General features: G+C 39.8%; 1 protein-coding gene across 1 annotated transcript; it reads right to left on the bottom strand.

Moving 5' to 3' along the window:
- Positions 1-482: 482 nt before the first annotated feature.
- c1qtnf4 (C1q and TNF related 4) lies at positions 483-22,290 on the bottom strand. Its single transcript, XM_007558831.2, has 3 exons — positions 22,002-22,290; positions 1,921-2,282; positions 483-1,361 (listed from the first exon to the last, which is right to left on the bottom strand). Exons 2-3 carry the CDS (start codon positions 2,275-2,277, stop codon positions 600-602), a joined length of 1,119 nt encoding a protein of 372 aa, XP_007558893.1. The 5' UTR covers positions 2,278-2,282; positions 22,002-22,290; the 3' UTR covers positions 483-599.
- Between the last annotated feature and the right edge of the window lie 294 nt (positions 22,291-22,584).

The raw sequence follows: 22,584 nt of genomic DNA, 5'->3' as shown, positions 1-22,584 counted from the left end.
CATGACACTGTAGTAAACATGTCATAACACCTGTCATGAACATGAATAAGCCTTCATGAATATTTATCACTGTTGTCATAAAGCGTCATTCGGTAAATTATGACACTTTTAATACAAAGTTGTCATTATTCAAAATGTCTTTGTTATGACAACTTGACATTAACCAAGAAATCATTACTGATATAAATTTGTTATAAAAGTATTACTGATTGCACTTTAAAAATTAGGTAACTTTATGTTATTAAAGGTAAAGTTTAAACAGTGATGATTTCTTGGTTAATGTCAAGTTGTCATAACAGACATTTTAAATAATGTCAACTTTGTATTAAAAGTGTCATAATTTACCGAATGACGCTTTATGACAACAGTCATAAATATTCATGAAGGCTTATTCATGTTCATGACGGGTGTTATGTCATGTTAATGACAGTGTCATGTCAGTCTTATTCAACCCCCTTCAAATAAAGTGCTACCGTTAATTCTGTCTTATTTCAAGTGTAATAAGAAACCAGACCAAAACCTCTTGGTAAGATGTTGTGTTTTCACGTGTGAACATGAATCCCACCCAGGATGCTCAGTCATTTGCCACCCAGCCGTAGTTAGGGCCTCTTGGCGGCTTCTGATTGGCTGGTGGTGGCAGTGGTGGGGGAGCTGGAGCTGATGTCGGGGTAAACCAGGAAACCGGTAAAGGTGATGTACTTGGCGTGGTTGCTGTAGGCTCCGAATCCGTCTCTCTGGTGGGAGTAGAGCCAGACGACGTCGCCTGATTTCAGCGCCAGCATCAGGCTCTGGCTCTGCAGGGCCTTCTCGCCCTGGCTGTCGTCGTAGATCATCGCCTGCACCTCCAGGCGGTTCTTCATCAGCTTCACGGACAGCGTCTTCATGGGCAGCTTGCCCACGTTGAAGGAGAAGTAGTACGCCCCCGGCACGCGGCAGGTGAACACGCCCTCCGTCACGTTGAAGTCCTCGCCGATGTTGACGAAAGCCGTGTCGAAGCTGATCGGCCGGTGCTGCGGCACGCCCACCTGGTCGATTCCCAGGATGCTTTGGGTGCGGCCCGCGGAGAAGGCGGATCTCCCGTCGTCCTCTTCGTCATCATACTCCTGGCTGTCCTCCTTCTCCTCCTTCTCGGGGTCTCCTGGCCTGGACTTGGCGTCCTCTGTGTCCTGCTGAGGGTTGTAGGCGGGCTGGTGCTGGTGGTGGTGGGTCTGGTAGCTGTAGGTGTCAGGGTAGATCAGGTAGCCGTTAAAGGTGGTGTAGTGCCCGGTGTTGCTGTAGAGCGCGTAGCGGGGATCGCCATGGAGACGGAGCCAGACGGTGTCCCCGAACTCCAGCTGCAGCATGACGCTCTGGCTCTGCACCTGAGGATTTCAGCAGATGGTGTTATCGCAGCTGGGGAGAAACATGATCCAATCACAGAGGGATCAGCTTCTGTGACTCATCGTAACATAAACACAGAAGGCTTTAACTGAGCCCTGACGTTCACAAACCATAAAAGGGCAGTATGTATCTTCCAGCCACAGAGTGGCACTTTATAGCACAATCAAGTAACTATGTTACCTTCAGTTGTTATAAAAAGGTTATAAAATCATCCTCAGTCAATGAGATTTTATTCTGCTCAGTTCTGCCTACATGAAAATGGCAAAGATGGACAACAATACATCTTTGAAAAGCATTAGTAGAGCCTCCTGCTCAACCAACAAAAATGCAACAAGTGGTTTCTGAATGGTAAGACAACAACAAAGTACTTGTCTTTTCCAGCAGCCATTGTACAGTGCATACATTGGTAAAACCAGCTGACCAATCTTGCTGGAACTTGGATTGCTAGGTTTAAATTGAAAATGTGAGACCTTTATGGGGCTTAAATACAGTTTCTGTTTACACCTGTAAGCTGAAAGTGAGCTGTTTTTTCCAGCCTACCTTCCTCTCCTCTCCGGCGTTCTCCTCGTAGACAATGGCCTGCACCTCGTTCCTGTTCTTCATCAGCATCACAGACAGGTCTTTGTGGGGGAACTTCCCCACCGTGAAGGAGAAGTAGTACGCCCCGGGGATGCGGCAGCGAAACAATCCCGCCTTGGCATCAAAGTCTCCGCCGATGTTGACGTAAACAGTGTCAAAGGTCACGGTCATTTTCGGTCCCCCTTCCATGCTGTTAGTGCGCGACACGGAGAAGGCCGAGCGCAGCTCTGCGTTGTCCAGCAGGCGGGCCAAACCCCAGGCGCCGCCGGCCTGGCCCAGGCACAGCAGGCCAATCAGAACGCTCGAATGCAGCAGCATTGTACCTGAAGAAAAGATTAACAGAGACAAATTATTTAGAAGAGGAGACACGTTAGATTTAGTGTTTAGGATTCCCTAAGAGAGCTACTTGGTGGGAAATAAGCTGTGAAAATATTATAATCTGGGTCCCTGATTTACCTGAGGGCCTTATTTAATGAATCTCACACATCAGTTCTCATGTCAGTCGCCTTAGAGATGCTAAATGCTTTTTCCATTTATTTATCGTATCATTTATTAGAGAATATTTTGTCATTACATCATTTTATGCACCAATGCTCAACTGAGCTCAGTTGAAAACACACCACATTTTTAAACTGAAGACGTTTCCCATAACTCTTCACAGCAAGAAAACTAAATCTTATTTTATATTTTGGTCGAGTTTCTAAAGCAAATATTTTAGTCTAAAATAAGACAAACCTGACGTGAAAGTTACAGGGGCTTGTTTTAAGTAAATTATTCCTTATATTGATGAAAAAAATGCCAGTTACACTGGCAGATTATTTTACCCATAACTAAACATTTTTCCCATGTTATGAGCCAGAGGAAGATATTTGCACTAGAAACTGGACAAAAAAACTTGGTAAGATTTTGTATGTGTTCATTATTTGCTTCTGAAGTGCACTACAGAAATATTTTTAAGACTACATTAATGTCTACAGACTCAAAATGAGCAGATTAAATAACATCTGCTTGCATCTCAGAACAGCAAAAAGGTCTAATTTTCCATCCAATTAACCCTTGAAACTGCCTTTAGCAGGTATTTATTCTACATTCAACTGTTCTGCACAAAATAAGAATATCAATAAATAAGTGGTAGAGATAATTACATTGGCATATTAAGAAATTGTAGATAGTAAATTTCCACCAAAAACCTTTATCTCAGAAACTTTCTATGAAAAACAAGGACATTTACAAAAGTTGAACATTTTCGACTTTGTAATCTAGGTTTTTCTTGAAAATTTTAACCTTAACATTTCTGAGATCTTTCTACCAAATTTTTGACTTTTAAAACTCACACATTTCCAAGTTTTTGCACTAAAATTTCTGAGATTAATCTCAAAAGTTTTTTCTAGAAAATCTTTGACATTTTAAACTCAGAAATGTCCAAGTTTTTTTTCTTGAAAATTTCTGATATTAATCTCAAAATTTTGGAGTTTTTTCTAGCAAATTTCTGTAGTTTAAAATTGCAAAGTTTTTTTTTTAATTTTGGACATTTTGAACACAGAAATTGACTTGTTTTTTCTAGGAAGTTTCTGAGATGTTTTGCCGGGAATGTATTCCTTTATTCTACCTACAATGGCTCTAATATGGCGTCAAACTGATATAAGGAACAGGAATCATCAGCATTATGGCTCTAATTTCACAAGCATAACAATCACATAAGCAGCCCATAATAACAAATGTGCTTCAGTGGATTTTAATATAAATGACAGAACAGGAAGTACGAACACGCTCATTAAAAATCACCGAGCCGTATTAACTCATTTAACCACATGGCTCTCAGTTGAGGATGTAATTATCCGTCTCTCTCTCTCTCTGTCTCGTTGTGCTGCTGTGATGAAGCAACACAGAGCAGATGGGTGGAGGTGTCAGCCCCCCACCAAACAAAGAAACAAGGATTTAGCTTATCGTACTTTGTGACGCTCCAGCAGAGTTCAGCCGATGCTGCAGCTTTCAGGGCGGTTCATCAGTCTTAATTAGCATTCTGTGTCATTTACAAAACCCTGAATGAGGCATGAGAGCGAACTGCTCATTAAGCTAATTAAAAGAAAATAACATGTCAAAGAGTCGTCCAGCTGTGATGGATGAAAGATGCATCTAAGTTCTGCTTAGATGTGAAAGTTAGCTGACTGTGCTAAATGTGAGTTTAAAACCATTTTGAGTTATAATGTAACAGTATTTATTACACATAATGTAATAAAATCAGAGGTGAAAACCAGTCGCTGTGTTTTTGTTGTACAAAATGAAAAAAAACTCACATTTACTCAATAATCTCCATCTGTTGACTGAACAAACTGTAAAAGGATCTACTGAATTCAGATGATTTATATTTTTAACAAAAGTAACTTAACAATGTTTTCCGAATGGTTTTGACACAGATTAATAGATTATTTATTAATAATATTAATAAATCACATGTTGAAAGGAGTAATTCTTTCTTCTCAGAAACACAGCTGATATTTATTTTTGTATCACGAACAGCACTGGCCTTTTAGAAAATGAAGCGTTTTGCTTAGACTGTAATTTATTTAAATATACATAAATAAAAGTGGATTTTCCATTAACTGCACTCGTAGTTCAATTAAATATGAGATTGTTTGCTGAAATGGCTGCACAACCTCTAATTTCAACACATACACTGGGCAAAACAACTTTGTTGAATTCGTCCCTGATTTCCTTTCCATGCAATAATGTCATTGGATGAAATTAGTTTTGCCGTGTCATGAAAAGCTTTTAGCCTGAAAATCACTGGTGGTGATTAAGAAACTTCCTTTTATTCAGTTTTGATTCCTAAAAGTCGCTTCTTTTACAGATTCAGTGGGACTAAAGAAAACCCAACTGTGTGATTTATATTTCATTTGAATATTTACATAAACATGCATGATGCAGTTACAGAACAGTGAAGTCATTAGCATGATTTATCTACTGTCTGCGGCTGCTGGAGCTTGTTTGACTAAGCTGGAAAACGTGTCACAAAACCATGAAGTGAGAAGCTTTAGTGGTTATGATTTATTATAAATTACTTTCTGCTTAACATTCTGGATGTCTAACATTCTCTCACATCAGCTTTAGCTGTAAACTGTTTAGTAATGTGTTCTGCTTTTCCTCACGTCTCTAATCTGAACTGAAAGTATATTTTTCATTGCCGAAGCCTTGAGTTATTTGCACTTGAAACTAAATGCTTCTCTTGTACGTTTAAGCAAAATAAACCTCTTTAAATAGAAGCTAATTATTGTTGTTAATTATACCGAGGGCACCGAGCTTCAGCTGATTGTTTTTGTCTGATTAGCTGTCCCAGATCAGCAGAGGGAGAAATCCATGCAGCGCTGCAGATCGTTGCAGATTCTGCCTGATAGAAAAGGTGCGGGATGCGGACGCAGCTCCTTTGCATAATGGCAGCTGAGAAATAGTGTTTGTTTGTCTGTGTAATGGCAGCAGCTTTAACTGGCCGTGTCGACAGAGCGCTCCGCAGAGAGCCGGTTGCTTCAGGTTCAAACTGAAATGAAAGAATAGATCAAACAAACCTCCTCCATAATGAGCACCCAGAGGAGGACGGGGGAGAACAGAGGAACGCACAAATGCACCCAAACCCGAAGAAATATACTGCAGTGGATTTTAAAACTCCCCTGCCCAGTTAAATAGTTACAAAACCAGTCAAATAACTGGGCAGTTTCTATGTTTACTGGGCTGGATTCCCAGTGTCAGACCGTTATTATGTCTTCATATTGTCTCTCCACACTCTTTTCTGTTCAATTACTGTTCAGTGCAGGCAACAAGAGGCAAAAGAATGCATATCTAATAGCAAATATTTTTTTAGCACCAAGTAGAAAACTGTTTAGATTTTAAATGAAAATAAAATGATCAACAATCAAATGAGCTCAGCTTTATTTTTGTTAAGTGGATCCATTTCACGCAGATATTCACCTTAATCACAGCAACAACAAAACCACACTGGATGAAAACTTCCCAAAGAAACAGTAAAGCTTCTTGTTTCTCTCCCTGAGATCTGTCCTGTATCTATAAATAAAGGGAAGGGAGCGGTGGACATGTCCTCCCTGTGGACAGATCAATAACGAATGATGGAGACGACCTGGAAGGAGGACAGCAGGAGGAGGGGAAACAAAAGACACAGAAACGGAGGATGTTGATGAGAAGCCACATGAAATGCAGAATTTCCTGTGGGAAGGGATTTAACACAAACCATGAAGGTGTACGGATCTCTGTGTGGCCTATATAACTTTGTTGTGTGGGTGGAGATGTGTGTTTTTCTGTTGTTTTCTTACTGCGTAGGCTGCTTTCGGTGTGTGTGTGTGTGTGAGGAAATGCGTGTGTTTACACGGCTATTTTTGTACAACTGTGAGTTTACATTAATAACTTGTTTACCCTGAAATGTGAACATTATGTAATTTTCTAGGTTGAGGAAAATGTGCTTTCTAAACTACATGTTCATTCACGTATCAGCAAGAAGTGTCAGAATATCGAGTTTTAGATTGATTTGAATGTTGGTGTAAAATACACAACGTGGAGATTTCTGGGTTTTTCAGCTTCTGTTGTTAGGAAACAAGTCTGCATCACTGCAGCAGCCTGCGTGGTTGGAAGTCAGCTCTCCAGGAAAAACAGGCCGGAAATAAAAATATGGCAGCATTCCAGTTAACCATTTTAAAACTAAATCAAATAAAAAGCACTTAATTTTTGCCAATTCAGATTCGTATTCGCTGCAAAAAACACAAATTTGACCAAGTTTGGACTAGTTTGTGGTGTAAATATCTTAGTACACTTGAAAAAAGACTAAAATAACTAACAGGTAATTTTTAATTTTTATTAAATATTCCTTCTATTCATGGTAGATTATTTCACTTAAATAATGACATTTCTTTCATTTTACAAGTGAAATAATCTGGCAGTGTAACTTGCACTTTTTCATCAATATTAAGGAATTATTTAGAAAAACAAGCTCCTCTATCTTGCTGAAAAGTTACTTTTAAGTTAGTTTTCTCTTTTTTTAAGTGTACTAAGATATTTTGTCTAGAAACAAGACCAAAAATACTTGGTAAGATTTAATGTTTTTGCAGTGTATTGACCATTGCCAGGTGTTTTATAGCAATAAAGCGATAAAACAGTTTTTCGACCAATCCATGATGTTCCCCGCCTCTCGCCCAATAACAGCTGGACAAAGACATCGGTCCCCTCCTCACCCACCAGACTAAAAACGTAATCAGCTGCTTATTTTCAGATTTAAAATGTATTAAAACCGTCATTAAATGCATCGTTGAATACAAAATGAGATCCAAACATCTGAGATATTCTCTCTTCTTAATTTGCCTTCTCTCATACACACACACACACACACACACACACACACACACACGCACACGCACACACACACGCACACACCCACACAAATGCATGTCCTTTTATTGTAAGTAAACAAATCCTGCTAATGAACAGATCTGTTTGCTCTGCTGGGAGTTTTTACATGTAGGAATATGCATGTAGTTTGTACCTGTGTGTGTGTGTGTGTGTATGTGCGTGTTTGTGTGTGTGTGTGTGTCCTGCATGCTGGGCCATCTGCTGCAGGTGATAACAAACACATTAGCTCTCAAACTGAAGCCTCCCTGCAGCTCTCACCTGCTCTGTGAGGATTTCTACTTTCTGCTAACTTTAATTCTTCTGTTGGAACGTGATGTTGAGTTTCTGGCTGCTGCAGCGAACACGCTCAAGTTTCATCATTTAAATGTCAAAGAGTTGATTTAACTGCTGCTGAATTTATCTCACAGCTATGATTGGAAATTTTAAGTCTTCCACTTGAAACTTCAGTGAAATTTGTTGCAAAATAACTGACCTTGTGTGTGTGTGTGTGTGTGTGTGTGTGCGTGTGTGTGTGTGTGTGTGTGTGTGTGAGGGGAGGAAACTGTTGCAGTAGGTTTAATGTTAGTAAGAAAGCTGTTATGAAGCAGTCATCATTATTATTATTTTCAAATTAGAAACATTAATTAAAACACTTAAGGATAATAAATTACTTAAATTAATTACCATTTTTTCTAAATGTTTTTTTCTCAGTGTGTGAACCAAATGATGGTTCATTCCAGTTTTACTCAGAACTGGGAAATTCCAACTTCTCAGTCTAAAAGAACCAACTGTAGCGTCTGCAAACGTTAGACTGGGAAACTGGAAGCAACTCTGAACCCGAGTTACGACTGGCAAGGCGAGTTTTACGTTTCAATATGGCCGCTGCTCGCATCATCAGTAGTAAAATGTGGTGGAAACATTATTAATTTACTGCACACGCATAAATAAAAGTGTGTCTAAAATCAATGTTATTCAAACTAAACAACTTAAAAGGGGTGTATGCTTGAAAGTAAAGCTTAAAATGCAAAAACACAAAATATTTCCAAGTATTTTTGGTTTTTAATGCAAATTTAAAAACTAGACCAAAATAACATATAACTAAACTTTCAGCAAGATATAAAAGCTTGTTTTAAGTCAATAGTTCCATAATATCAATGAAAATGTACTAGTTCTGGCAGATTATTTCACATATAACAAAAACACTTTCCACATGCTACATATTTACATATTTCACTTGTAACATGTGGAAAATGTTTTTGTTATATGTGAAATAATCTGCAAGTGAAATTAATACTTTTTCATTATTATGGAATCTTTTACTTAAACCAAGCTCCTATATTTAGCTAAAAAGTTATTTGTAAATTAAATTTTCTTATTTCAAATACATTATTTGCACTAAAACTAGACAAAAATATTTGGTAAGATTTTAAGCTTCATTAGAAACTGCTTAATCTCTCACTGCCTTCTTCTTGAATTTCTGCTGTTCTCCCTTTATGTGGTCCTCAAAAAAATGGATGGAAATGACTGCAACATATTAAAAATAATTTATTTTTAACTCTAGGTCTTCTTGACATCAGCTTTCGCAATTAATCCAATAATAAGAAGTTATGGCAAAGATTTTTATTCAGAAAACTAAAGAAAAAAACCTTTTAACTGACTTTCTATAGTGAGCTGAAATCAAATCCGTCCTTGGATGAGCTGCTTCAGTCTCTCTGTGCAGTTTTATCTCTTCTTCTCTCGCTGAACAATCTCCCACTTCGCTCTGTCGCCCCTCTCTCTCTCATTAGATCAAAGCTTCACACAGATCTATTGTTGCATTGTATCGGCGAGAACGCCAGCCTGCACAGCGTAACAAAGAGACACTCATCACACATACAATACGCTCCGGCGCGCGCGCATACACACACACACACACACACACACACACACACACACACACACACACACACACACACAGGAGTTATTGTTTCCATGCTCCTCCATTTACATGATATTCCAGCTGTCTGGATGATGAAATCATTAGCAGATGGTTCCTTGGCTCTCAGTCCTTCATTCAACTTTTACTTCAACAGCAGAAACAGTAGAGCAGCAAAAATACCCAAGTGAGAGAAACTCAATATACGTTTGTTCAGGTAAAAGTAAAATAAATAAAAAAAAAGGTTTACAAAATGTTTGAAAATGTCACTGAAGTTCTGAGTAACGAATCATAAAATCTGATTTAATATTTTAAAACGATTTCACCAACTGACAAAATCTAACAAAAATATAAGAAAACACCATTCAGGAAGAAGAAATACTTCTTCACATAGGTCTAGTTTTTCCTCAATATTAATTGTTATATTAAATTAATACAGTAGATAATGTGTACATGTTAGAAAAGAGCCACTTACTGACTTTGAAATTCATGTTTCCCTGTGATCCTAATCCTGTTCCATACCGTAAAGTATCTCCAGTGACCATATGTAATGTTTACTGTATCTTATTAATCTCCAACAAGCTCAGCAGACAGAAAACAACATCAGAAAATAAAGCTGGTATAAAACCAAGAAGTCAGTGTCTCACGCATATTTGGTTAAAATGTTTGTTCTTTCTTCGTAAAAGTTGCTTGTATCTAATAAAGTATCCAGAAATTTGACTAAAGAGTATAAATAATTAAGAACAATATTACTCAAATAAAAGTAAAAAGTCCACTGGAGTAAAATTACTTCTAAAATTAAACTTTTTCTAAAAAATTGTTCAAAAAATGTAACTATTTGCAGCCTGTACAGCCGGCAGCCTGTAGAGCCTACTAATGAATATATTCTCTGCTTCAGGTCAGATTTAATGTTTTTCACAGCTGCATGTTTTTAAAAAATACACAAAATTGCTCCCTGAGTTTTTAAAGATTACAGTCCTACAGAGTGACCTGCTAATATCAGACAGATTTGGATTCAGTAAAAGCCAAAAACCGTCTTTGTATCCGTTTCCACTCCTTCACAGTTGATCAATGTGTTGCTGTGAGTTCAGCCGGTTTTCTGCTGAGCAGCTCCGGTTAAGGCCGACCGGTTCTGCTCTCCATCCTCTCAGCAGTAAGGCGGAGGCAGGATGGGGTCTGCCGGTTCCTCGTCTCCCTCTGCCGTCAGAGTAAAGAGCGCCTTTGGAAAATGACTTTCACTGGAACGGCAGCACGCAGCCGTGAAAAGCACACAGGCACAAAGGCAACAACGGGCCGAGATCGTCTGAGGGAGGCGGATTTGATCCAGAGGAAAATAATCACTGCTGATCAGACTCTGCGTGAAGCGCTGAGGTTGTCTTTGAATCATTTCAGTCAGCAGAAATATTAATTGCTGGAGCTTCTCCACACTGCAAAAACACAAAATCTTACCAAGTATTGTTGGTTTAGTTTCTAGTGCAAATATCTTAGCACACTTGAAATAAGACAAAACTAACTAATAAGTAACATTTCAGGAAGATAGAGGAGCTTATTCTTAGTCAATAATTTCTTAATATTTATACAAAAGTCTTACTGGCAGATTATGCAGAGTACGAGTGAAATAATCTGCCAGTATATCAACTTTTCTTAAAATCAATATTAAATTAATTGACTTTAGTTACATGATGCAAACTTCTATTTCTTGGAAAGTTATAATTAGTTTTGCCTCCTTCAGCTGCACTAAGATATTTGCACTAGAAGCTAGAACAAAACACTTGATAAGACTTTATTTTTCCAATGTAACATTTAGTGGTTAAAAATAATCGATAAACGGATAAATCCATCCGTAGATTATTTACTTCACTGGTAGTTTGTTCTTTGCCATCAACTCTTTTTTTAAAACTTATAGTCTGACCTACGGATTAAGTGTTTTGGTGCCATGTTACAAAGTTCAGACAATAAAGAAACCTAAAAATCTGTAATACAGAACTTTCATATTTTAGAATGGTCTAGTCAAAGTCCCGAATTTGATGTGAAAATTGTTCATTGCTGACACGTTTCATATAATCTGACAAATAAGCAAAAATGTTTGTTTGTCCAAGTGGAAAGTTTGTAAAAAACATTTTGCTATGCAAAATAATTCTTCCCTTTCACTTTGTGTTGGAAAATTTTAAAGATTCCAGTGAAATGCTCAGAGGTCTGTGATTCTGTCTGCATCTCGTTATAAATATGCTTTCATAAAACTCATGCAGAGTTCCTAGCAGAGTGGGATGTTTTTTAATTAAAGCCGCAAATCAACTGGAGACGGCAACAGTTTGCATATTCTGTTCCACATTTAGGAAAATCATTTTTTGCAATATGCATCAGGATATTAACTACTGGATGCATCCGGAGTTGAGATCAATGCTTCTCTGCACATTTTCATTTATTTTCCCAGTTTAGAGAATCATTGAGTTTTATATTTCTGTAAGCTCTTACAGTTCATCATTTCTGAGTTGTAGTTTAACAGACAGAAATCTTGGTTGCATAACATTGAATTATCAGGCAGCTGCCTGGAAGAGGGCCGGCAGGAAGCTGAGGAACTTGTTTCTTTGTCGTCTTTTTGTGCGGTAAAGTGAAATCTGCTCAGGTAGCAGGAATTTGTAGAAACTGACAAGAGAAGTCGGTGCTCTGCTCTCCTGCAGCCTTCCTCTCCTCTCTGCCTCAGACTCTGTTTTATCTGCTTGTTTATTCCAGGACGTATTTCAGATGTTTCTCATCTGACCTTGATTTTTTTTTTATATAGTAATTGGAAACTGTTGTGATAGCAACAGTAACTAGAGAAAACGGTTCATGATACCAAATAGGATGATGCTGAAGATTTATCCTAATGTAATAAAACCTTTTGCAAGTTATTGGAAGCTCTATGGGTGGAATCTGAACAATTAAAGCCAACAGGGCCGGTCCAACTCTTTTTGGGCCCCTAAGCGTATTTTAATTTCAGGGCCCCAATACCAACATATCGACCCTGAGCTACTGTAAATGTGTAACATATCTGCTATAGTTAGCATTTGTATTTAACTTACATCATGTTATTATGGCTACTGAATTTAAACTTACAGGAGTAGCAAACAAAAAAAAAAAATGGATTTTGAGAGTGATATGCAACTGTGCCACATTATTTCAATTATTTTAAAATTAACATCAGCTGATAAAAATAAAATTTGCAGAAACCAAGTTCACAAATTTTATATTTTACATTTCTATAATGGCGCCAGCGGCCAATAGCAGGAAGAGATTAATGTATTATTCAAGTACCAATTACAAAAATTTTGCTTTTCCGTATGTAATTTATATATTTTAAATGTATATTTTTTAATTTATCATGCTAGCTTTTGCTCTTGAGGGCCCTCTAGTGGTGTGGAGGCTCTAAGCAGCTCTTAACTTGCTCTGAATAATAACGTATTTATTTTCTTAGGGTAAGGGGTTAGGGTTTGAATTTTCACATTTAGTGAAAATTCAAAGTTCTGCTGTTTTGTTTCCAGCTGTCTTTTGTGTGCCTGACATTTTCAAACGAGGTCAAAGAAAAGAGCTCACAGAGGACATTCTTTAATTAATCACACCCACGCCTCTGCTTGGTGACTTTAGGTTGGGATGTGTGGCAGATCGGTGGGCGCCTTCGCTCTGAGCTGCTCTTTTAGACGGGACCATGAGGAGGCAGACAGGTTGTACACAAACTGGAGACGAGAAAAACCCAAAGAGAAATCAAACCGAACATTATTTCCCAAAGTGTCTGCTGCAAACAAAGATGTCAATAATTCATGCTCTTAGTAGGTAATTGGAGTCGCGTTGAGCCTCAGGAGGGTCTGTGGCTCTTTGTGAAATGAAACAGCATATTATGGGATTTTACCTGCCAAAACAAAAAGCTCCTCACTAACTTTAGCAGAAATTTTATGGCTTTTATTTTTCACGAGTGATTATTAGGAATGTTGCAATAAATCAATTAATCATATGATAAATTAAAATGAGTTCAATAATTTCCATGTGCATAATTTATTGTTTTTCTCCCTTTCTTTGAGAATTTGTTCTTGCATTATTATTATGATTATGCCATAACCATTGTTCTTCTTTAAAATGGTCTCAAAATGACATTTTTATTGCAATAACAATTATCCTGTTATTTATTTGTTGTCGTAATAATCCTACTTGTCACGTTCATATGGAAAATCCTGTTTCACACTCATCTTGTGTTCTTGCTAAACAGTGATTTGTAAGTTATTTTTTATTTTAAGTGCACTAAGACATTTGTACTGTAAAACAGACTGAAAATACTTTGTGTTTTTTTTCAGTGCGTAGCTGCATTTCATCACGTTCAGCCTCTGTGTGATGCACATATTAAGAGCATCAGTGACCTTTGAGGTCTGACCAATGAAACATTTATGAAAATAAGAATGCAAAGAAATCAATATGTTTTCTCAGATCAGTAAGTGGCTGATTTCAAGTGAAAAAACATTTTAACTTAATTCAGTTTGGTTTGCTCCGACATGCTTCGGCTCACATTTCCCGATAGAAAAATCCCTGTAGTTTATTGTTTCCATAACGATGGAGGCTGCCCGTGTGTGTTTGAACGCTGCGGAGTGTGACTGATGTTCTGGAGCCGCCGCCGTCGGACAGCGGCCTGCTGGGAGATAAAAATCCGGGTGCAGTGATCTGAGGGAGGGCGCATGTGAAGCCCCTCTCCTCTGGACTGAAAGTCAAAATGAGAACAGGCACTTGGACTGAGGCTGGTCATCAAAGCGTGCAGCCGAGTGTGAAGCTTCATTATCAGGACGAGAAACCTTAAAGGTGACATAAGGATGTGGAGGCTGGGATCCGCAGGTTGAATAATTAAACTCTGAGCTGTTTATGGAGTGAAGATTTCTGTTACAAAGAATAACTCCCATTTATATAAGCAGAGCAGAAATAATTTGGAATCTGTGCTGAATAAATTCTACATGAAATTCAAACAAATTTCCTGAAGATTAAGCAAATATGGAGGCTTTTGGAGATATTAAATGGGGCCTTTATGTAAAACACATCATGTTATAATTTCATCCCTTCATCAAAATCATACCTTTGATTGTTTTGATATTTTTCTTGCATGTTTGAGGAATCCTTGAATCTCACGACTTTGCTCTCACAAATCTTTGCTTTCCACAAATCTCCTCCCCCCCAGCTCCTCTAGACTAGTGGCAGCAGCAATTAGCAGACATCTGGTGGAACTGTGGGTCTAATGAGTTGATTATAGAAACCACCTATCAGTCGTACGCTCACTGTTGCAAGCGGCTCACTGAGAAGCATTGCTGTGATTACATGCTGAAGGCACAGTGTCAAAAAGAGCAGGAGCTGCTTAAAGAGAAAAAGACAAAATTTCAAATTGCTAAATAGCAAAGTTTGATATTTACAGAATCGTTTATAACAACTGAAGTTAACATAATTACTTGATTGTGATATTAAATGGCACTAGGTTGCCTGACACGTAATACCGTGCAAATTACGTATCAAGTACTTTTCTTAGGGTTCTCATACACTACAAAAAACAAAATCTTTACCAAGTATTGATACTGACTAGTTTCTAGTCCAAATGTCTTAATACACTTAAAATAAGACAAAACTAACTTACAAGTAACTTAGGTTCCTGTTATAATTATATAATTTCTTAATACCTGTAAAAATACAGATTCTAAGCGAAATAAGACATTTTATCTTATTTCGCTTGGCCATTTTGTTTCCCATTTTTTGTTTGGGAAACAAAATGTTTTTCCAAAAACATTCTGTTTTTGGGAAAACAAAATGTCTTGTTCCATTTTCAAGTTTGATAATAAATTTGCTCTAGAAAGACAAAAATACCTTTTTAGGATTTTGTGTTTTTGCAGTGTACCTGTCCCTACTGGTTTTCTACCGTCTCCCTGCAGCTTTTGGGAGTCAAACCTGAGGACATGAGTTTCACAAACACTTCCTGTTCCTGTTTTCTTCCTCTGAATTTAGCTTTTTTTAAAATCACTTTGAGGTCTGACACCATGTATCGTTGCGTCTCCTCCTTCCTCTCCAAACGCACAAAGAGGAAACAAACGGAGCAGATCTGCAGAGGCTACTGAGCATTTCCACCCCAGATGTGCAGCAACAAGCTGCAGCCGGCCTCTTGGGACAGGAGAGAAAGGCAGCTGGGGGAGCGGTTATCTGAAGGCGCAGTGACAGACCCCGCTGCTGCTGTCCCGCTCATTAATCCCTCCCTCGGCCGCTTCTTGTCCTCCATCCTCAGCATGTCACCGTCTGACAGCTGCAGACACCAGGACCTGCCTGGGGACCGCATGCATGGCAGCAACGCAGCGACGGGAATACAAACAAAAAAAAACATGAAACACAAGACGCCAGGACTTACAGCCGGAGCAAACAATAGAGACCCACTTCCATGAATCCAAATCCGCATTCAAACTGTTGTTTTCATCAAAGTCAACCTGGAGCAGAATCAGGTTTTCTAAGGCTGTTTTCACACCTGATGGTGAAATAGACTCGGCTCAATTGAGAAACAAAATTGCAAGATTTGTTACATTTTCAGCTGCTGTTGATCTCTTCCTCTCTGCACTTAGTCAAACGATCCGAACCTTTTGGAAACCTGCTCCCCTCCTGGCCTGTGGGGGCGCTGCATCAAGAACTTCAGAAGGAAACAACACAAAAATCTCTGAAGACACTGAGCACAACTTCCTTCTTCACAAAATGTCAACAAAAATGAAATGGTTTCAGACTTTAGTGGTTGTATGAGCCCTTCTTTGTCTTTGGTAAAAGATCAGGAGTTATTTCTCCCAATAGCGCTAGACTAACATGTTTGTTTTGGTTGTATTTACCCAGAATGCCCTGCGTTGTAGTCTGCGGTCTCCAGACCCCTTAGCGCTCACACATGCATTGAAACACCAGATTTCACTTTAACCGAACAGAGACCGAGGTTTGTAGGCAGACCAGAGTTTGACTCACCTTCCCAAAAGAACTGGACTTTCTAGACAAATGAACCAGAGTTCGATTACAGCGAGCTGAACAGAACTGGTGTGAATGCACCCTAACTGTTTGCTGGAAGCTATGGCTACATCATCTGCATGAAAGGATTGTTGGTATTCTCAGTGCTATCATGTAATTCAAAGCAAAGATCCTTGCAGAGCTGCTGGCATCTCTCTCAGGCTTTCACTCGTTTCTTTCTGTCTTTCAAGGTCTTTCAGTTTGCTTTGAGTCTCTGGAGAGCGACGCTGCTTCAGTGCACTTGTCTCACTCTGACCGTTCAACACACTGTATGAAATATAAACCTGATATAGTCTGCAGATCAGAATATATCAGTTCAGAATATGTTTAAAATCCAACATTTTTAGGTGGATTTATCTTAAAAACCACTGGGTAACTGGATTCTCTGAACTGGGCCGAATGGTCTCACATCAACATGTGTTTTTCCGTCTTAGTTATTTATTTGAATTTTTAGAAAGCCACATAATAATCAGATGTCAGACAAATACAATCCTGAATCAGGAGTGAATTAAAGGCGTATTTTTTGTCTCTTTCTTCAGCCATGTGTTTGCATTTCCATCCTGCACTGCCTCTTACATGACTGGTGTGTGTTTGGTGGTTGTAATCACACTCGTAATGAGCCAGAGCGGCAGTCAGGGAGTCCAGTCTGCTGCCTCGCCGTGTCCCGTCTGTTACGGATGGATCAAACCCTGCTGTGTTTGCTGGCAGGACACCGACTCTCTGCTATCCTCTGCTTCTTCTCCTTCTGGCTTTGCAACATCGATGAATGAAATGAGAGCTCTGACACCAGCCCGGTTTAATCCAACTCCAGTCCGTTTGCCCAGATAGGCCGGTCCGTTTGGGAGATGTGAATGTGAAATCGAACTCTGATCCGCCTGGGTCTCGGTTCAGTTCAAGTCAACTCTGGTGCGAATGCGTCTAAAGCAGCAGTGTAACTACACTGCAGGGCATTCTGGGTAAATGCAAACAAAACAAACACATTAGCTTAGCATTAGAAATGACTGAGCAGTAGACATTTCTTATTTTTTACCAAAACAAAAGAGAAATTATACAACTGCTAAAATCTGACGCAACTCCATTTTTGTTTATATCTCAAGAAGAAGGAAGTTGAGCTCAGTGTCTTCAGAGGTTTCTGTGTTGTTTCCTTCAGTGGTTCTTGTTACAGCGCCTCCACAGGCCAGGAGGGGAACAGGCTACTCAAAGGGTTTGGTTGGTTTGTAAAAACAGCTGAAAATGTAACAATGTTGCAATATCTTTCGCCAATCAAACTTAATCTACCTGATTTCTCTTTTGTCTTTGGTAAAAGACCACAAGGCATTTCTACCGCTAACGCTAAGCTAACACGTATGTTTTGGTTGTATTTACCCAGAATCCAAAAGCACTTCCTGTTTTTAGAGCTGGAAGTGTGAACACCAGTCCGCTTTGTGTTCACATATGCATTCGAACCGTACCAGAGTTCACTTCAACCGAACTGAACCGAGGTTTGTAGACGAACCAGAGTTCCATTATGCATTCACACCTTCCAAACAAACCGGACCTTCTAGGCAAACGGACTGGAGTTGGACTAAAGCGAACTAAACAGGACTGGTGTGAATGAACCCTAAAACTTCACTAAAACGTATCTGCTGCTATCCATACCTGGATCTGGGAGTTTAGCCTGCTGGTTTATTGCTGGATTTGTTTCTTTTTGTTCTTATTTGCATAATGTGCTAGAAAGGCAGCAGAACGCTCTGGTCCATGTCGATGACCCAGCAAAAGAAAACCACAGGATTTCTTTTCCTGTAACATTGGAGGAAGATGTTTAGTTTCAGGAAACAGTGTGTGTTATCTTCAGGATGTTGCAGGAGCCAGATTAGTGTAGCACCGAGGGATTATCAGATGGTGACAGTGTGCAGCTCAAAGCGTCCTCCGCTGTAGCACAGCCATCTCTTTCTGCTCAAGGTTTACTCTCACTGATCCAAACCTCAAGGTGTGAAGTTTAAAATAATCCAACTTGTGTTCCCATCATCCACTTCTCACATCGCACTTCATGCTCACACTCCCGCTGCCTCCTGTTTAAATATGTGCTTTCCTGAGGCTGGTCAATAATCTCATTCTGGTTTCGGTCTGCTTTTTTTGTCCTGTGTGGGATCCACTTTGAGCTTTCAGGCTCGGAAAGCTCGGAGCGAACTGCTTTGAGTGCTCCGTTTGCTGTTTGCAGAGCTGTGCTTGACATCAGCAAAAGCATCTTTGCGAAAAAAATAAAATAAAAAATCCACATTCAGCTTTATTTGGAGCATGTTGCCAGAGTAACTGTTGCTGCAGGAAGCTGGTTAAACACGACTTATTGTCCGAAACTTCAGAAAGTCGTGCAGCAGCAGCAGACGAAGCCCTCCATCACACCAGCTGTTCAGATTATTGGATGCTCATGAAGAACCTCTTGACGTTGGATAAATGTTACGTTTAAACCCTTCATGACACATTTAGCTGCTCCTCCTGCTGTGCTCAGCACAGCATATTTTTTTGTGGTAGAACTGCAAACAGACGTGAAAAATCCCTGAATTTCTGCTGGTTTTCGGTTCGGCACAGCAGCATCCAGGTCACTTTGTTCAATAGATGATGCTGGTGCAGATATCAGAGCTCCTATGGTGGCTAAAAGCTTGGCAAAACACACTTTTGCTCACAAACAAACTCGGCAAAGCAAATATGGTGACACATATGGCATTATGTACGTTTTCCTGCAGACATGTTGGAGGAGAAATCTGAAAAAGACAAACTGCTGCAGTGCAGAGGGCCAGGAAGCCCTGCTCACAAAAGCCTTCATGCTGAGTGTGAAACTTTTGATTAAAGAACATTTTAACAGAATCTGCTGTGCAGATATTTGGAGATAATCAGCAGAAGTTGCTCTTATTAGACCTGTTTGTTTATAGTGAGGAAAACAGTTTTTTTCTCATTTTGACAATGTGTCAATCAGTTTGTGTAAAGAAAACACATTTCTATGATTGCGTTCAACATCTCAGTGTCTGTATTAGAGCTTTTAAGTATCAACATGATTTGGACATATGCAGAAGTCCAACAATCTTCACTGTTTATGTTGTTTTTTCATTGAACCAACAGTTTAAGTAGAGTTAAACTGTGTCTGTTGCTGGTTATGGAGTCGCTTTCTTAGGGTCTCTTGTTCAAGCAGCTGGATACAAAAATAAAGTTAAAGCTTGACTTCTTTTTTTAGAACAAAGCCCCGTCTTTCTTTTGATCAGACGTTTCTGTTACTTTTATGTCTGCGCCGGATTATGCAGATTTTTTCGCGTGTTCACGTCTCTTCACCATGCCCTCGTTTCATGGCTGACCATGAAGCAGCGATTCGTTCCATAATTAAAACTTTCCCAAGTGAATGTATTTTACACCATTCACTCTGTTTGGGTTGTTTGTCAGAAAAAAACATGTTTAGTTATAAAGAAACAATCAGTTTCAAAACAATCTGATCTGAAGTGGAAACAGTTTGGCTCACTGTTTCTTCCAACGTTGTTTTGTTGTTTGCTTCTATTGTCTGAAAGCCGCAGGTCAGAATTTCTCTAAGGTTGGTGGCTGAACTTGACAGTCATCACCTTTATTATTTCAGTTTTACCTCATTTTTGTAGAGGTGCTGCTGTTTTTCTGGATCATTTCCCAGCTAATGACCATGGAGGGAGAAGCTGGACTCACATAATGGACGCTGGAACACTTTGGTAGTTTAAGGTCGACTCAGTGACAGAGAAGAGGGCTGGTCCTGTGGCTAAAAGCCCAAAGCATCACTCCCTCAGCGCTGTGCTGAGTTTCAAACTTCTTTGAATGATGAACATTTAATTGTTTAGAAATGCCCTCATAACCCTTCCCAGATTGATTAGCTGTAATCATTGCTTCTCAAAGGTCAAGTTTTTCTGACTTGGGAAGCAACGAGCCAAACCACGTCTATTTATACAGGTGGTTTTATTTGCTGTTGACATGTTAAACAGTGAATTTGACTGAAAGCATCTGCTGCTACTTTCAAACCTCCATCACAGGTTTGATGGAGGTCATGATGCTCCATGGAAGCAGCCTGAGGGATCAGCGTTTCACCTGCAGCTTCTTCAATCTTTCAGCATATTCAGTTAAATTTAACTATTTTAGACTCTAATAGAAACAAGATTGTGTATTTTTTCATTTTGAACCCTTATACATATACATCCTATATGAAATATATAAAGCTCTGGAAAATATTAAGAGGCCACTGCAAACTGATTTTACATTTCTATGTTCTGAGTAAAATGAACATTGTTCTTTTATGAACTACTGTCAACATGTCTCTGAAATTCCAAGCAAACATTTAGCATTTATTTGCAGAAAATGAGAAATGGTTAAATAACAAAAAAGAAGCAGTGCTCAAATAATGCAAAGAAAACAAGTTTATATTTATTTAGAAACAACATTAATAACATTTTAACTCAGGAAGACATCAGGAATCAACATTTGGTGGAATAACAGGAGGTTTTCAAAGGCGTTCAGTGCAGTGGGCTCTTCAGATTTTCCAGAGCTGCATATTTTTTTATGTTTGTGTTTATCTGCATGCTTCAATTTACTGATGATACACCTGAATATCTGAATATAAAACATATTTCTATTCTGTCACATATTATATGAAAAAAATCTACTTCTGCTGCAGGTGTTTTCGTCTGGATTATTCAGAATCACATCTTGTGCTCTCAGGTGCTGAATATAAGTTTATTACATCTATGCTGTGTGTATGTGCGCGCGTGTGTGTGTGTAGGTGTCTGCGTGTGTGTGTGTGCGTGTGTTTTGTGTCTCATAAATCTTGGTGTCTTTGTTTGCCCTCATGGCATGAGCAGCTGCCAGCAGCCCTCAGTAAGGAATGGCTTCAGAAGCAGCTGGATGCACGCACGCACACACACACACACACACGCACACGCACACACACACACACACACACCCGCGCGCCCACACACTCCTACAGATGCTGTTAATAACACAAGCACATGTGCTTACAAATGTGTAATGTGCTGACACGATGACTGCGCTGCCTGAACGGAGCGCGGCGCTAACACTGATCTGGGTTCAGATACTGGATCTGCAGACAAAAGGAGAGGAACTCCCGCCTGGAGATAAGGGACATCTCTGCACCTCAGGATCACTCACAGGGATTCTCTGATGTCTCCCGCATGCATGATGATTAATAATCCATATGACGATTAATAATCCATATGATGTCTGATCCTGACACACAGAACTCTCGGGGCAAAGGTTTTCCACAAACAAGAGGAGGAAATGTAAGAGATGTCTGTCTGCTCTCCACTCACACAACACTTCATCACTTCAACAATCATCCCAGATATTGACACTGTGAGGACGCGGCAGTGTGTACGAAGCCCCGCTGCCCCCGGAGGGGCATCGCTGCTTCTGGAGATCGGTGCGGATAAATAATGCATGCTGCTCCGACGCAGCACGACTGCTCAATCCTCAGCCAGCATTATGCTTTTGTGCCAGCGCTCACAAAGGACTGAAGAAAAGCATCAGGAACACAACGGCAGAAATCTGGAACATCTCCTCCTTCACTTCTTAAATCAGAGAAATGCTGCATTCCTGCACACTCCCATGTCTGATCTGATCCAAAACTTCAGCGCGTCAACGTTCACACCTGAACCCGAACAACTTCTGCACACAGAACGATGAAGAGGACGAGGAAGAGGAGGAGGCGGCTCACCTGTTAGTGCTTTCTGTCCTCCGTCCTGGCTGTGTGTGGAGCGCAGAGCTGAAACTTCTGCCTTACTGCATGGATCTCCCCTTCACACACACACACACACGCGCACACACTCCCCTCTCTCTATCTGCTCTCCCACCCGCCATGCTGTGTTTTTTTTGGATCCCTCCCCATCACCGTTTCTTCTCCATCTGCCTCACTCTCCCTCCTTCAGTGTCTTCACTCAACCTGCTGCTGATCCTGGCTTTGAAGATTTATAAACAGATCCCCAAAGGCTACCTAAACACACACACACACGCACACACACACACACACACACACACACACACACACACACACAATGCGCGCACAGTTCATGCATGTTGATGATGTCTGTACGTTTAATCAATGAGGTGCAATGCGCAGCACTGCAGTGGACGCTGCAGGATAGATGCACTTAGATGCAACGCTCTGCTAACCCAGATCCAAGTGTGTGTGTTCACCTGTGTTTGGTGTGTGTGTGTGTGTGTGTGTGTGTGTTCAGTTAAATTGGTGGGGAGGAGCAGCCGTGCCATAAGAAGCGTTCTGTGTAGACGGGCTGCCAACT

This window comes from Poecilia formosa, unplaced genomic scaffold (genome assembly GCF_000485575.1).
Source record: "Poecilia formosa unplaced genomic scaffold, Poecilia_formosa-5.1.2 Scaffold99, whole genome shotgun sequence".
Lineage (NCBI taxonomy): Eukaryota > Metazoa > Chordata > Actinopteri > Cyprinodontiformes > Poeciliidae > Poecilia > Poecilia formosa.
The sequence above is the reverse complement of the archived record's forward strand: the minus strand, read 5'-3'. Positions and strand labels throughout refer to the sequence as shown.